Source organism: Ranitomeya imitator, chromosome 6 (assembly GCF_032444005.1).
Source record: "Ranitomeya imitator isolate aRanImi1 chromosome 6, aRanImi1.pri, whole genome shotgun sequence".
Classification (NCBI taxonomy): Eukaryota; Metazoa; Chordata; class Amphibia; order Anura; family Dendrobatidae; genus Ranitomeya; species Ranitomeya imitator.
The window spans coordinates 396,626,067-396,638,594 of record NC_091287.1 but is presented as its reverse complement, the minus strand read 5'-3'; the positions used below and the strand labels follow the sequence as shown (position 1 = coordinate 396,638,594).

General features: G+C 44.9%; 1 protein-coding gene across 1 annotated transcript in view; it reads left to right on the top strand.

Moving 5' to 3' along the window:
• USP14 (ubiquitin specific peptidase 14) overlaps positions 1–12,528 on the top strand; it is a 119,337-nt gene that overhangs the window by 44,429 nt on the left and 62,380 nt on the right. Inside the window, exons 4-7 of the mRNA XM_069731167.1 lie at positions 2,175–2,279; positions 6,173–6,276; positions 7,919–7,977; positions 8,188–8,318. Coding sequence (XP_069587268.1) covers positions 2,175–2,279; positions 6,173–6,276; positions 7,919–7,977; positions 8,188–8,318 — 399 coding nt within the window. The remainder of the gene's footprint in view (positions 1–2,174; positions 2,280–6,172; positions 6,277–7,918; positions 7,978–8,187; positions 8,319–12,528) is intronic.

Sequence of the window (12,528 nt, the reverse complement as noted above, 5' to 3'; positions counted from 1 at the left end):
ACTGACTTTATTTTCTAATACACAACACTACATGATCTGTTGGGGGAAGGTGTGCAGAGGGCGGGGATATGCAGGGGTTAAGCAATGTATCTAGTATTCAGTCCTTCTGGTTGGCTCTGACATCATCTGATGAATCTTCCTTTGTCCACATCTTGTCCACATCGCTTTAAGTATCATTTCCAGAGAAATGATACTTGTCCTTCTGGAATGTGTAACTTGCTTCTTCAGCAGGGTGAATACTGGCAGCCATCTTAAATACAGTTACATATGCATTAGCAAACATAAAGGGGAAAACTTATTGTTTCACAGCATAAGAATATAAAAGTACAAAAGAGTATAAAGATATATATATTTTCACCTTGACATATGGAGGAGACAGGTTATGGATGGCTTTGTAGGTCAGTATTAGTAATTTGAACTGGAAAAGCTGAGTGAATGGGAGCTAGTGAAGAGATTTGCAGAAGGGAGAGGCGGAGGAGTAGCGAGGAGAGAGATGAATTAGTCGGGCAGCAGAGTTAAGGATGGACTGGAGAGGTGCGCGAATGTTAGCAGGGAGGCCACAGAAAAAGATGTTGCATTAGTCAAGCGGGAGATGATGAGGGCATGCACAAGCATTTTCGTATATTGAGGGTTGAGGTTGAGGAAAGGACGGATTCTGGAAATATTTTTTAGCTGGAGGCGACAGGAGGTGGAAAGCACTTGTGCTGTTTTGAAGGACAAGGCAGAGCCAAAAGTTACTCCGAGGCAGCGGACTTCCGTTACAGGGGAAAGCGTGATGTCATTTATTGTGATAGATTGGGTAAGGAAGATCTGTGAGATGGGGGGGGGAAACATGATGAGTTCAGATTTGTCCACATTGAGTTTGAGGAAGCAAGAGGTGAAGGAGAATATGGCTGATAGACACCCCGGGATTCTGGACAGCAGAGAGGTGACGTCTGGGCCAGAGAGGTAGATCTGAGTGTCAACAATATGAAGGTGGTACTGGAATCCATGGGAATTTGTGTTGTCCCAGGCTAAGTGTATAGACTGAGAAGAGTAGGGGTCCTAGAACAGAGCCTTGGGTGACTCCCAACAGAGAGCGTGTGGGATGGGGAGACGCTGAATATGCAGTTGGTAAAGTATGAGGAGATCCAAGATGGGGCAAGGTCTTTGACACCAAAGGAAGAGAGGATCTGTAGTAGGAGGCAGTGGTCAACTGTGTCGAAAGCAGAGGACAGGTCTAGGAGGAGGAGTACAGAGTATTGTCCGTTAGCTTTGGCTGTAAGTAGGTCGTTAGTGATTTTGGTCAGGGCGATCTCAGTGGAATGATGGGGACAGAAACCAGAATATAGATTAAAGAGCAAGTTAGATGAGAGGTGGGAGGAAAGTTCAGCCTGGACATGCTGCTCCAGGAGTGGGAAGCAGCGATATTGGGCAAAAGCTGGACATAGCAGTTGTTTTTAAGTATAGGCATGATTGTGGCATGTTAGAAAGCAGAAGGGAAGGTACTAGAAGTTAATGATGGGTTGAAGAGGTGGGTCAGGGATGGGATAAGTGTGGTGGTGAGGTTGGGGAGGAGGTGGGATGGGGCAGTGGAGGAGGGAGTTAAGTTTTGAATAACTTTTTGGGGTTGTAGGATAGGGAAGATACGAGGGTTGTGAAGTAGGCCTGTTAGCAGAGGTGAGGGCAGATTATGAACTTACCGTCATGTGTTAAAAAAACATGTTGTAGATGGGGATGAAGACATTCTTGAATTATATAGTCCCTCCCCAAAGTCTGGATTCACACCAGTGTATAGCCTGCTCTACTGCAAGTGGGAACCGAGTGTCATGCTACTGTTCTCCGAGCCTCTCGTATGACAGGATCAGAGCACATCTGCAGAGGAGACGGAGAAAGTAATTTCTCCATCTCCTCTGCTGGCGGTGTCTGCGGGAATCACACTGCACTCGGGTGATATCCGTGTACACTGTGATGTTTCACTCACACCAATAAACTTGTATGGGTGTGAGTGAGCAAAGTCTCACTGCAATCACAGCATGCTGCTATTGTTCTCTCATGTCAAATCTGAATGAGAAAGTAATGACACTGGACAGAGTGCAATGTTAGGTTTTATCGCATAGCCCTCAGACATGTTATACGGTAGTGCGACCCCATCCTAACATATATTATTTTCCTTTCATGTTCTTCGTTTCCAGGGATTGAGCTTGCTAATGATGGGCTCTGCGGAAGCTCTTCCTGAGGAGCCCGCAGAGAGGCCTGTATTTGTAGAAGACATGACGGAGGAGCAGTTGGCCTCTGCAGTAAGTGTACTCTTATAGCATTTTATTCCTTGCAGCTTCCAGATTTATCTCTTTTCCGTGACATATCTCCCAATGAGGTCGAATATATAATATGTGTGTGTGTGTGTGCATATACATATATATATATATATATATATATATATATATATATATATATATATATATATATATATATATATATATATATATATATATATATATATATATATATATATATTTATTTAAGGTATCTGGTTTAATCGAAACTTATGTCATCACAAGTATTGATGTATATTTCTGTGGAAACCGGACTCTCATTTGAGTACGGTAATTAAAGTAATTAAAAAAATAAAACCCTGTGCATGGCATACTTGTGGTGTCCTTTGCTGTTCTGGTGATTGCCCATCAGACCATCCGCCTTACGGTTTCCATTGCTAATGAGAAAAACTCTCTTCTATTCCTATTGATTGTTCTGCACAGTAGTGGGAATTGCTTTGCTGCTTGTGTAATAGAGGATCTACAGCCCTGCTCACTATTATTGGCACACCTTCATTTTTTTCACAGACAGTATAATATCTTCATAAATAAATGGAAATGTACCAAAGTTATATCCTCCGGACTTTTTCATTAGTGGTCCAAAGTAATACAAAAATAAAACATTTTTTCTCAACTAACATGTTGCAATTTCAAAGAAGAAGCAGAATAAACTGCATGTACAGCAATAAAGGCCCCCCTACTTAATACTTGGTTGCACACCTTTTGGCATTGATGACTTCCTCCAAATGTTTCTTGTAGCCATCTATAAGCTTCTTGCACTTCTCAGCTGGTGTATTCTCCCACTCTTCCTTTACAGTTTGTTCACGCTCTTGAATGTTTGCAGGGTTCTTTTTCCTAATGGCAGATTTCAGCTCACCCCAAAGATTTTCAATAGGATTGAGGTCAGGACTCATTGATGGCCATTTTAAAACAGTCCATTCTTTTATTTCTCAACCGTTCCTCTATTCTTTTGGATGTGTCCTTTGGGTCATCATCTTGCTGGAGCGCCCATGATCTTCGACTCAAACCAATTTTTCTTATACTGGTTAGGACATTTCACCGTATAATCTCTTGATAATTCTCTGATTGCATTATTTCTGTAATACTGTCAAGGCCTCCAGTTTCAGACGCAGCAAGGCAATCCCACAGCATTATGGATCCTCCACAATGCTTAACTGTTGGTAGGTTGTTCTTTTAATTATAAGCTTCATTGCTATGTCTGTAAACGAACTGTTGCTTTGCATTGCCAAAAAGCTCTTTTTTGTTTCATCTGTCCACAGAACATTTTCCCAGAAGTATTGTGGTTTGTCAAGGTACTCTTTGACAAAGATCATTCGTTCCTTGTTATTTATTTTCTTCAGCAATGGTTTCTTTCTTGGCTTTCGCCCATAAAGCTATGCTTGGTTTAGCGTGCAGCATATGGTACTTGTTGAAATCATGACCCCAGACTGTTCCAGGTTGGCCTTCAAGTCTTTGGATGTTTGGCGTGGTGTTTTTTCCATCATTCGCACCAACCTTTGAAGACATCTCTTGTCAGTTTTCTTCTTTCTCCCACGTCTATGGAGGTTTTTCACTGTTCCTTGCTTGGCAAACTTCTTACTAACATTGTGCACTGATGAACCTGGGATTCCAAGGTCCATAGAGATGACCTTAAACCCTTTGGAAGTCTTGTGTTTGCTAATAATAGCAGTTCTGATATCCTCAGCCAGCTCCTTTTGTCTTCACCATTGTGAGAAAGGAACAGGGCCTACCATGTGGGTTTTCAAAACACTGAAGTCATCATTAATTTGTTAATTCATGTTACATGGGCACTGAAAATCAGGTGATTCTCATTTGTGATTTACCACACGCGAGGCACAATGTGTTCCCATACTAATTTAATGTAAAAGATGTCAATACTAGTGCACAGCAAGCTTAAGGTTTTTCTATTTTTCCCTCTCCTGATTTTTTGTTTTACATGATTTATCATTTGTTTTTTGTTTTTTTAGTAAATACAAGTGCGCTATACAAAAAAAAGCTTGATTAATGTGAATTATCTCCTGAAAAAAATGATGTACTTAAAATTCATGGGCGCCAGTAACAATGAGACGGAGTGTAGGTGTCGGGTGATTGATGTAGGCCATCAATATCAGATTTTGGGGTTCCCTCTCCCAGAACCCCACCAATTAACTGATTAAAGGTGCCATAGTACACATAATTAAAATTCTGCCTCTGTAGAAATGTAAGACAATTTTCTGAACAAATTCCCAATAAAGATGCCCACGGTGATTGGTTCTGTGTGCATGTTCTTTACACTTTTTCATCAGGATCTTTGTATTTCCTTTTGTGTTTGTTGGAACAATGCAAAAAAATTGAGGGGGAAAAAAAGGCAAATTGGACATCAACTCGCACACAACCCCAAAATTGATTCAGACAAAATTGTTGGCATCTTTCCAAAATTGTGGGTAAACCACTCGTTAAAACTCACCTGTGGCAAGTAACAGGTATGGACAATATGAAAATCACACCTGAAACAAGATATAAAAGCGAATAAGTTGACTTGGTCTTTGCATTGTGTGTCTGTGTGTTACATACTAATCATGGAGAACAGAAAGCGGAGAAGAGAACTGTCTGAAGACTTGAGAACCAAAATTGTTAAAAAAAATATCAGCAATCTCAAGGCTACAAATCCATCTCCAGAAATGTTGATGTTCCTTTCTTCACGGTGTCAACATAATCAAGAAGTTTGCAACATATGGCACTGCAGCTAATCTCCTTGGACGTGGATGGCAGAGATAAATTGATGAAAGATAGACAGGCCAGATGGTGGATAATCAGCCCTAATCAAGTTCCTAAGAAGTTCAAGCCATCCGGCAGGCTTAGGGTGCATCAGTGTCAGCGCGAACTATCCCATGGAGATTTGAATGAAATGAAACGTTATGGCAGAAGACCCAGGAGCGGGAGACCCAGCAAGAGCGATGAAATGTGGTGGTCGTGACTGAAATGCTGGCCTGTGAGGTTAAGTCAAAGTACCTCTCCGATTGGTTGAATCTCCAAGAGGAAGCTCTGTGATAGGAGCAAAAGCAAGCCGAGAAAACGTGCGCTGTGAAGCAGGTGGGGCCCTGCTATTGGTCTGAAAAGAGCGCACGACTTAATAACGTTAGTGGCCAGAGTAAACCGGGAGGAGGTGCTGCTAGGTAGAAGTGGCCGCAGCTGTGCGAGTATTACTACATTACAGCCGCCCTGTCCCACGTGTGAAGGGACATTAAGATTTCCCTGACCTGTCCAGCTACGGGGAGAGAATCTTACATACCTGTAACTTGAGTTCCTGGTCCTCTTCACCAATGAGGATCCATCAGGAGCCCACAGGTGGATGGGGGTCACTGGTATGAGAAATCCTCCTTCCAGCACCATCTCCAGATGGTACAGAAGACTGCGTCAACACCTTATTAGAAGGGAGAAGGCCACCACTGGTGACCAGTCTTCCTCCCAGCCCTCTCTGAGGAGAGGGGTGGGGAAAAGGCTAGGACTGGCCACCAGGAATCACCCTGAACACCCTTGAAGGTGACGGGGTATGAGGTTCTGACTTGCAGGTCCGAGAGTGGGCGATGTGGGTGACACCACACTGCTCTCTCGGTCACATAAGTGTGGGAAAACAGGGTGAGAAATTACACCCTGTTACCCTGAAGATGAAAAAGAACCTGAAAGACAAAGGTAAAAGGTTAATAAAACCACAACAGTTGATCTGAAAAGGAAAACTGCGGATTAAGGATCAGATCCAGGCCCTTTTCCTACTGACACTAAGCTCACACAAACACCTTTCAGTGTTTGCCTTGAAACACGCAATTATTTTTCCACAATGTCTGTAACGGACTTTTCATGTTTTCTGTGTCTTACAGATGGAGTTGCCTTGTGGGTTAACTAACCTTGGAAACACGTGTTACATGAATGCCACAGTTCAGTGTATTCGCTCGGTGCCAGAACTAAAAGAGTCTCTTAAGCGGTATACATGAGTTTTTTTTTTTTTCTTCGCCGTCGTACAGACCTGTGGATATAAATAAAAGCCTCTTGTGTCAAAAGAATAATTTGGGATTTCTGGATGTTTGAGCTGCAGATTAAAAACAAAAGGACACACTGGCAAATTTTTAAATTTTGCAACTTTTTAGAAATGTTTTAAATGCAGGAAATGTTTAATCTGGGGTTTCTTCTTAGGTGCTAATAAGCGAGGGACCATTAATTAAGACAGGCCTAGCATGCTCCGGTATTGAAGTGCTCCCTGGAGTACCCTGACTTTTCATTAAGGCTACTTTCACACTTGCTTTTTTTAATCCGTCACTTTTTGAGAATGCAGGATCCTGCAAAAATTTTCCCATAGACTTGTATTAGCGATGGACATCTGTCGCGTCCGTCGTGCACTGGATGCGTCGGTATTTGGCAGACTGTCGGCATGAAAAAACGTTCAATGTAACGTTTTTTCATACGTCGTGTCTGCCATTTTCTACCGCGCATGCGCGGCAGGAACTCCGCCCCCTCCTCACCGGACTTTAGAATGGTCAACGGATGTGTCGAAAAACTGCATCCGCTGCCCACGTCGTGCGTAATTTTCACAACATGCGTTGGTACGTCAGGCCGACGCAAGTGTGAAAGAAACCTTAGTGACATTTTCTGTTTGATGCTCTGCATGTGCCACCACCAGAAATGTACACCTGCTAGAGGCTGACCTACATTTAAAGAGTAAGTTACAGCAGTTTAGTGTTGTAACTTATGTGTATAATGGGAACCCATACCTGGCTTTGCCATGCCCATATTGGCATAGCTGGCTGGGACTGACTTACAAATGCAAAATTACACACTGTTTTTTCACGGCTGCAGAGTGTTGATGTCAGATTCCTGGTATAAGCGCATTAAAGCTATGTGCACACGTTCAGGATTTCTTGCAGAAATTTCCTGAGCAAAATCAGACCTTTTCTGCAAGAAATCCGCATGTGTTTTTTGAGTATTTTTCTTGCGGTTTTACTGCTTTTTTGTGGATTTTTCCGGAGGTTCCCAATGCTATAATATAGTGAGAAATCCGCAAAATTAATGAACATGCTGCGTTTTTTACCGCGATGCGTTTTTTTTCGTGGAAAAAAAAACGCATCATGTGCACAAAAATTGCGGAATGCATTCTAAATTACGGGATGCATAAAAGCGTAATGTATATGAAAAAAAAAAAACGCAAAAAATCTGGAACGTGTGCACACAGCCTAATGAATCCTGCCCTTACAGTTGACTACGCCAATACTAACTATACTGTATGACATGTAATGCTGGGATGATACACAAGGGTTTCTAGACAAAGGATCCTTGGGTTGGTCTTCTTAAACCCATGCAGTTGTGGCCTGTGCCTGGGTCCTGGTCCAGTTGTGGCCTGTGCCGGGGTCCTGGTCCAGTTGTGGCCTGTGCCGGGGTCCTGGTCCAGTTGTGGCCTGTGCCGGGGTCCTAGTCCAGTTGTGGCCTGTGCCGGGGTCATCTGACATAACATTACTTTGCTTTAAAGAATTGTAATATTATTGGGGTGATTATAACATGGCTTGTATGGGGATGTATTACCCCACAGGGTGTTGGTCAAAGCTCTGTAATGTTTGTGTGTTCATTTATTTCAGCTATACAGGTGCCTTGAGAGCTTCTGGAGAAATGGCCTCCGCTCAGTATATTACTGCAGGTTTGTGTCTTGTTTCTCCGTAGAGTATACATATTATATGCACAGAGAAGTAACATGGATTGCACAAAGTTAAGGATTGATTAAACTTTTTGATGAGATCAGTTGCATTAAACTAGAACTTATAGCGGTGTAAATGCTCCGTGCCATAGTTTCTTATTCTTTCATGACTCAGTTCATCAAATGTGTGACACATCCATCTTTCCTGTTTAGCCCTTCGTGATTTATATGAATCAATGGATAAGACCTCTTCCAATATTCCGCCAATCATCCTTCTCCAGTTCTTACATATGGCCTTTCCACGATTTGCAGAAAAAGGTGAACAAGGACAGTATATACAACAGGTAATTTTTCCAAAGATGCCCTTTGTAATGCTAAGGCTGGGGTACAAGGCCAGTTTGGCCGCAACTCTTGTCTCACTACCAAAGTTCAATAGCTGTCGCTGCTGCTTCCTGCGACTATGTGAAGCAAGTCAAATTAAATGAAGTCCAACCACGTTGGATTTTTTTTTGTGCCTTGTTTGTCGCATTCATAGGTCATAGTACCCTTGGGGTTGCAATGCGACTCAATTCAATTGTATTGCACTGCCATGCAGCCTAGCGAACTTTAATCATGCAACAAGTGTTGCAGCCAAAGTCTTTGTTGTTACTCCAGCCTTAAAGGGAAGGTACCGCGTTTGTAGATCATTAATTAATCAATGTAATGTAGCATAACATGCTGTTATAACCCAGATATGAATGCATGTAAAACAGATTCCGTGTGTTATATGAGTAGAAAGAATGCACTGGGGGCTGACATCTTGGTTTTGCAGCAGTAGTACGTCACTATCAGTGTCAGATTACGGCACCCCATGGACATAGGAGATAATAGACCGGCTCTGACCCTATCTGTAACATTGCAGCAGCATTAGCAGTGAGCTGGGCACGCCTCTGTGGGCTGCACAACTCACTGCTGTAGGTGTGACTAGCTGCCATTTTATTAGAGCCCTGTGCTATCTGCCGAGCTCCACTTGCTCTCTATCACAGGAGAGAAGCACTGACTGCTCCTCTGTACTCCAGGCACTGCAGGTTCTGGGCAGACATCCTCTGCTCTCACATGCTGCCCTGTGTGCTTCTCCTGCTCTGTCTCCGCCTCCCCACTTGCACAGAGTCCCAGTGATCTCCGGTAAACTGCACTCTCCCCCTGTGTCGCTCTCCCTCTCTGTGCGGCGTGTTGGGGTCTCTGCGGCGTGGGGGGGGGGTCTCTGTGCGGCGTGGGGGGGGGGGGTCTCTGTGCGGCGTGGGGGGGTCTCTGTGCGGCGTGGGGGGATCTCTGCGGCGTGGGGGGGGTCTCTGTGCGGCGTGGGGGATCTCTGTGCGGCGTGGGGGGATCTCTGTGCGGCGTGGGGGGATCTCTGTGCGGCGTGGGGGGGTCTCTGTGCGGCGTGGGGGGTCTCTGTGCGGCGTGGGGGGGTCTCTGTGCGGCGTGGGGGGGTCTCTGTGGCGTGGAGGGGTCTCTGTGCGGCGTGGGGGATCTCTGTGCGGCGTGGGGGGGGTCTCTGTGCGGCGTGGGGGGATCTCTGTGCGGCGTGGGGGGGTCTCTGTGCGGCGTGGAGGGGTCTCTGTGCGGAGTGGGGGGGTCTCTGTGCGGAGTGGGGGGGTCTCTGTGCGGAGTGGGTGGGTCTGTGCGGAGTGGGGGGGTCTCTGTGCGGCGTGGGGGGGGCTCTATGCGTGTATGCAAGCATCGTCCGATGGGACTACAAGTCCCATCGGACGATGCCTGCTACAATGACAGTGATTGACACATTAGCCAATTATGGGACAGTAATAGTCCCATCATCCGGCTAATGTGTTGAATGAAAAAAAAAAATACTCCATACATACATACATACATACATGCTACATACATGCTACATACATACTCCATGCATGCTACATACAATACATTCATACATTACATACATATAGACATACAGTACATTAAACATAGATTTCATACTCACCATTACTTGTCACTTTGTTCCCCGAAGCCAGTGTCATCTGTAAAAAAAATATTAAAAAAACAAACAACCAATATACTCCCTGTCCGCAGAAATCCACGAGTGTCCCACGGCGATCTCCCGTGGAGAGCAGCAGCATCAGATAATGCGACTGCTCTCCAGGGGCTCCAGGAACACAATGACAGCAGGAAGGTATCCTTCCACCACTGTATTCCTCCGCCACTGTAAAAAAAAAAAAGTCCCTAGTCTCACTTTATGCCATTGCTGTATGAGAAATTTTCCCAGGCAGCAATTGCCATAAAGTGAGACCTTGTCCTAAGGTAACCTCTCAGTGATGCACTGGAGGAGCCATTGTCTCCTGTCAGTGTGTCACTGAGGGTCCTATAGAGCGGTGACATCACCCGATGTCACTGTTCTATAGGGGAGATCGTCGTGGAACACTCGATATTAATTGGACTACTGCGGATAGGTAGTATACGGTTTATTATTTTACGTTTTTTGCAGGCGCTGAAGTATGGTAAGTATGGTGAAATGAAGAATATTAAAATACTTTCTTCCTAATGTGTGCGTGTTTTTTTTTAACCCTTTCTTACTATTGGATTAATAACGGATAGGCGTCTTATTGACGCCTCTCCGTTATTAACCCGGCTTAATGTCACCTTACAATAGCAAGGTGACATTAACCCTTCATTACCCCATATCCTACCGCTACACGGGAGTGGGAAGAGAGGGGCTAAGTGCCGGAATTGGCGCATCTTACAGATGCGCCATTTCTGGGGCGGCTGCGGACTGGTATTTGTAGCCTGGGGGGGGCGCAATATCCATGGCCCCTCTCTAGGCTATGAATATCAGCCTGCAGCTGTCTGCGTAGCCTTTCTGGCTATAAAATATAGGGGGACCCCACGCAATTTTTTGGGGGGGGGTCCCCCTATTTTAATAGCCAGTAAAGGCTATACAGACAGCTGCGGGCTGATATTCATAGCAGGCTACAGATATTGGCCCCCGGCCGTTGGCTTTCCCCCTCTGGCGCAGAAAATTGCACGGGCGCCCACGCGTTTTTTTTTGTTTTTTTTTTAAATTCAACCCTCATAAAGGCCTCTTTCACACTTGCGTCGGTACGAGTCCGTCGCTATGCGTCGGGCCGACGTACCGACGCACGTTGTGAAATTTGTGCCCGACGTGGGCAGCGGATGCAGTTTTTCAACACATCCACTGCCCATTCTGAAGTCTGGAAGGAGGGGGCGGAGTTTTGGCAGCGCATGCGCGGTAGAAAATGGCGGACGCGCTGGACAAAAAAAAAGTTCACTTGAACGTTTTTTCGTGCCGACGGTCCGCCAAAACACGACGGATCCGTTGCACGACGGACGCGACCACGCGACGTGTGGCCATCCGTCACGATCTGTCGCTAATACAAGTTTATGGGAAAAAAACGCATCCTGCGAGCACATTTGCAGAATCCGTTTTTTTCCGCCAGACCCGTTTTTTCCACCGGATCCATTTTTTCCCGCCGGATCCGTTTTTTTCCGCCGGATCCGTTTTTTCCCGCCGGATCCATTTTTTCCTGCTGGATCCGTTAATTCCCGCCGGATCCGTTTTTTCCCGCCGGATCCGTTTTTTTCCACAATTTCCTTTTTTTTTCTGCCAGATCAGGTTTTTTTTCCATTGGATCCTTTTTTTCTCGCCGGATCCGTTTTTTTTCCACAATTTCCTTTTTTTTTCTGTCAGATCAGTTTTTTTTTTCCATCGGATCCTTTTTTTTCCCGCCTGATCCGTTTTTTCCCGCCAGATCCGTTTTTTTCCACAATTTTCTTTTTTCTCTGCCAGATAAGTTTTTTTTCCATCGGATCCTTTTTTTCCCGCCTAATCCGTTTTTTTCCGCCAGATCCGTTTTTTTTTTCCACAATTTACTTTTTTTTCTGCCAGATAAGTTTTTTTTTTCGCCGGATCCGTTATTTTCTCATTGAGTTGTATTAGCGCCGGATGGCCACACGTTTCATCCGTTTTTTGCAGGATCCGTCAAAACAGCTGTTTCCGCCGGACGGAAAACACATACAGAGGAACGGTTGAATCGCGATCTCACCCGCCGCTATTGCGGGCACATGTCAGTCATGTTTTTTTTTATTGACAGATTGGGCGATTTTGAATGCGGCGATACTAAATATGTGTAGGTTTGATTTTTTTATTGTTTTATTTTTGATGGGGCAAAAGGGGGGTGATTTAAACTTTAATTTTTTTTTTTCATATTTTTAAAAACATTTTTTTTTACCTTTGCCATGCATCAATAGCCTCCATGGGAAACTAGAAGCTGGCACAACTCGGTCGGCTCAGCTACATAGCAGCGATCATCAGATTGCTGCTCCGTAGCTGAATTACAGGCTTGCTATGAGCGCCGACCACAGGGAGGCGCTCACAGCAGGCCGGCATCAGTAGCTATAGAGGTCTCAAGGACCTCTATGGTGACCATCCTGACGCATCGCCAACCCCTGATCATGTGACGGGGGTGGACGATGCGCTCATTTCTGGCCGCGCGTCTGGAAGCGGTAGTTAAATGCCGCTGTCAGCATTTGACAGCGGCA